The sequence below is a fragment of the Procambarus clarkii genome, chromosome 73 (assembly GCF_040958095.1).
Source record: "Procambarus clarkii isolate CNS0578487 chromosome 73, FALCON_Pclarkii_2.0, whole genome shotgun sequence".
NCBI classification, from domain to species: Eukaryota; Metazoa; Arthropoda; class Malacostraca; order Decapoda; family Cambaridae; genus Procambarus; species Procambarus clarkii.
The window spans coordinates 19179027-19183044 of NC_091222.1; the positions used below are offsets into that span (position 1 = coordinate 19179027).

Genomic DNA, 4018 nt, shown 5'->3' on the forward strand with positions numbered 1-4018 from the left:
ATTCAAAGTCCAGCCGCAAAACCAACGCCACGAGAGCAATAAATTCTGCGAAGGTTTCAAAAAGCGAGAATCACCACTTTTCAGTTGCTCACCTCTGACCCTGATCCATCTCACCTCTGCCCCGCCTGCGCGTCCTCACTAAGTGTATATGTTTGTCATTATCGAGCAGCAGTGTTAGTCATTCAATCAACGTCGGCCAGAATTCCAGGCAAGGTAAGTGGAGGATTGAGTATTAACATGTTCCCAGATATATCATTAATAGGATTTATGTTCTCACATTTAAATTATTATACTGATTTATGGTCTATATCATAGCAATTATAATAATAATTATAATTGTTTAACATCATTATTATTATAATAATAATTATAATTGTTTAACATCAAATTGCATTCAAAACAAAATCGAAAATTAGAAAACGTGCTTCTGTTGAAAAAAATTATTAATATTTTTGGTTCTAGATTACTATTCACTTGTGAAAGTCTTTGCAAATTTATCTGTCATTTCCAACGTGTTACAGTCGCATCAGTCTGTTATGAGATTAAAGTGATGTTAATTATTATTGAAATTGTTACTATTATGATACTTATTTTTTCTTTCCCACTAGATGAAGTACTTGGCAGCATCAGTGTTGGTGGCCGCTCTTGCCGCAATATCTGCAGTACCTTACTCTTCTGTTGTGCAGGAAGAGTGGGAGACATTTAAGGTAAGAACGTTACCAACATTAATTATTTTAAAGAGTTCTTAAGAAGAAAGCTTTAATGTTTTAGGGGATAATAGTGTAACAGTTGCCATCATTTTACATTAGGTTAAAAATTAATGAGCGAACAATATGATAGCGTACCAGGTTTCACGTAAAGACTATTCTTGCAAATAAAGAAGTTATATTTGTTTTGACTTCAAATTCGCTGGTAACACTGGTCACTTCAGTGTCGAGGTCGGTGAAGAGATTTATTGATTGCAGTCAGTAAAGTCAGGTGTGATGGATGCTACTAGTGGTGAACTAAAGCGTTCCTTGCCAACTTCTTGTCATAAACAATGACAAGAAGTTGGCAAGGAACGCTTTAGTTCACCACTAGTAGCATCCATCACACCTGACTTTAAAATCATGAAAATCAAATCAAAATCAATCATCACACCTATGTCATTAAAAGCCGTTGCTGATGTATTTATCTGAAAAATAATTGTGCTTGTAATAACTGTATTACATCTTCATATATTTAACTTCATATATTCTTAAAATCATTTATCTTGCCTCCCGAGATTGGGAGAAGAAATAGTGTAATAATCAAAAAATATTTTTTTAGATTGAACATGACAAGAAATACGCCACTGATGTTGAAGACTCGTTCCGCATGAACATCTATATGGAAAATAGACTCAAGATTGCTGCACACAATAAGCTGTATGCAACAGGACACAAGTCATACAGGCTCAGGATGAACAAGTTTGGTGACATGGTAAGTAGGATGAACCTCTAACGAGTAAACATTTGCATGAAAAAATCAGTAGGATTGAAGATAGAATCCTCAATGAAGAGGATTCTATCCAATGCGATGGATCCTCACAGGCACGCTCTAGGCACCGGAACATGGTCAAAATCATTGCAACCTGGGATTAAACTGAATCATCTGGTTTTCAGAGGATTCGAACCTCTCCTCATGGTTCCTACTGATTTTTTTGGTTGATGCATCACGTTAATGGTTTCTCATTGTGTATTGTCTGCATCCTGATTCCACTCAGAACAAAACTCATTTGTTAAATAACCCTTATTGCCCAGTGACTTACGTGATGTAATATTTCTTGCAGCTTCAGACGGAGTTTTTGTCAACAATGGCAGGTTTCCATACGAACCACACCGAAAGATACAGATTAAACAGCATGTACAATGGTTCCACATACATTGAGCCGGAAGATGATGTTATCCTTCCCAAGACTGTTGACTGGAGAAAGAAGGGAGCAGTCACCCCAGTAAAGGACCAAGGAAAATGTGGATCATGCTGGGCTTTCTCAGCTGTGAGTATTATCATCTAACTTATTTTGTTTGTAATGTAATTCTTAATCTAATGATTCCTATTTATAGTTATTAATATAGAACATTAATGACATCTTGGAAGTTCATTTGTAATGGTTTTATTATTATTATATAAAAATATTGATATATGAGCAAATATTAACATTTTCCCACATATTAATAATGATCATATAAAGAACTTACAAGTTTCGATGATGTTTTACAAAGTAATGTTTGTGTGCTCCACAGACCGGGTCACTGGAAGGTCAACACTTCCGCCAGACGGGTAAGCTGGTGAGCATTTCTGAGCAGAACTTGATTGACTGTTCCACCAAGTACGGCAATGGTGGCTGTGACGGTGGACTGATGACCGCTGCCTTCAAGTACATTGAGGACAATGGTGGGATTGACACTGAAGATTCTTATCCTTACAAGAAGAAGGTAAATACACGTTTCATGATAATTATATTTTACCTGGGATGTGGTCTTGAACTTTTAAACAGTGAGTAGTTTGTAATATTAGCTGATGAGGAGTCTGCAAATATTGCAGTCTGTGTGTGGTTTGGTCAACAGAGTTCGTAATATTTGCTTTTTTGTGATTGACACCCTTTATCCATATATCAAGGTAAATACACATTTAATGATAATTATATTTTACATATTTAAAACGGGTTTTAAACTTTTTAACAGATAGAATAATAAGCATTTGCATAACATATTTGCCTATAATATAAGCAAATATTACACATTTATATATAATGTACATATGTGTTTTTCATATTTTTGTACATAATAATATTGTAACCTTACTCTATTAGGAAGGAAAGTGTCAATATAAACAACAAGCATCTGGTGCTAAAGTGACTGGCTTTGTTCATATTCGCGAGGGAAGTGAAGATGCACTGAAGAAAGCTGTTGCCACAGTTGGACCAGTATCTGTTGCCATTGATGCCTCACACGGGTCAATCCAGTTTTACCATCATGGTAAGTTTTTTTTATTGTAAATGTATACATAGATCACATTTTACTGCAGGTGATCAGTATATTTCTGCATGCTCATATAAACGTGAAATGTGCATCATGTGTGTATATAAATTGCTTTTATTGTATGAGACCTTTATTGTTCAACGATTCTCAGGTCTTTCTTAGATCTGCTGTGTTTTCTAAAGTCTTTGAATATATATCATACTTTCTTTCTCATGGTGCGTTAAGTATTCATCATGTTTTCTACCAGAAAGTGTCATGTTCACACACTGTCATGTCCACGTATACACACAATCATGTCAATGGGGTGGTGCGTCTCACTCACCATATCGACAATTCCCACGTTGTAACACAGTATTTATTCTTCCATTTAATTTAATGCCTTTAAATTCGGAATCTTATTTATTTTGTAGGAATTATGAGTTTCTGAACAAATAATTTGTTAAATATTGTATTATTGAAGGATGAATATATATATTACAGGTGTTTATGACGAGCCAGAATGTAGTTCAACGAATCTTGGCCACGGTGTTCTGGTTGTGGGTTATGGCACTACGGAGGACGGAACTGACTACTGGCTGGTGAAGAACTCTTGGGGCACAACTCTGGGTGATGAAGGCTACATCAAGATGATGAGGAACCGTAGTAACCAGTGTGGCATTGCTACTGAGGCCTCTTTCCCCCTTGTATAAACTCGTGGGGGAACCAGCGTGGCATTGTTACTGCTGCCTCCTTCCCTCTTGTATCGTGGGGACCCAGCGTGGCATGATTACTGTTGCAACACTCGAGGAGTTGTTGTAACACTCGAGGAGACCTAGTGTGCCAGTCTTGCTGCTCACTACTAACTTCCAGCATTAATTATGTGTCCACTTAGAACTGACATTTTATCTGCTGTCTAATTTTGTTGTTTTTCATCTGATTAATTTGAGAGATGTAATAAATTGAATCACTTTTGCCTCATGAAGGCAGGCAAAATAATTAGGTTCTCTGCCATAATGGAGTCTTCAATGAATATAGGA

The 4018-nt window shown here is 36.4% G+C and overlaps 1 protein-coding gene across 1 annotated transcript; it reads left to right on the top strand.

Annotated features, from left to right (window-relative positions):
- The first annotated feature begins 608 nt into the window (after positions 1-608).
- LOC123774088 (procathepsin L-like) lies at positions 609-3791 on the top strand. Its single transcript, XM_069312782.1, has 6 exons — positions 609-707; positions 1309-1461; positions 1811-2017; positions 2265-2456; positions 2834-2999; positions 3483-3791. Exons 1-6 carry the CDS (start codon positions 609-611, stop codon positions 3689-3691), a joined length of 1026 nt encoding a protein of 341 aa, XP_069168883.1. The 3' UTR covers positions 3692-3791.
- The last annotated feature ends 227 nt before the right edge of the window (positions 3792-4018 follow it).

Excerpts from the sequence above, each read along its gene's own strand:
- LOC123774088 (XM_069312782.1), top strand. The coding sequence starts at position 609 with ATGAAGTACTTGGCAGCATCAGTGTTGGTGGCCGCTCTTGCCGCAATA. Across the intron at positions 2,457-2,833 it reads CTTATCCTTACAAGAAGAAG|GAAGGAAAGTGTCAATATAA; the intron begins GTAAATACACGT and ends TTACTCTATTAG. Across the intron at positions 3,000-3,482 it reads AATCCAGTTTTACCATCATG|GTGTTTATGACGAGCCAGAA; the intron begins GTAAGTTTTTTT and ends TATATATTACAG.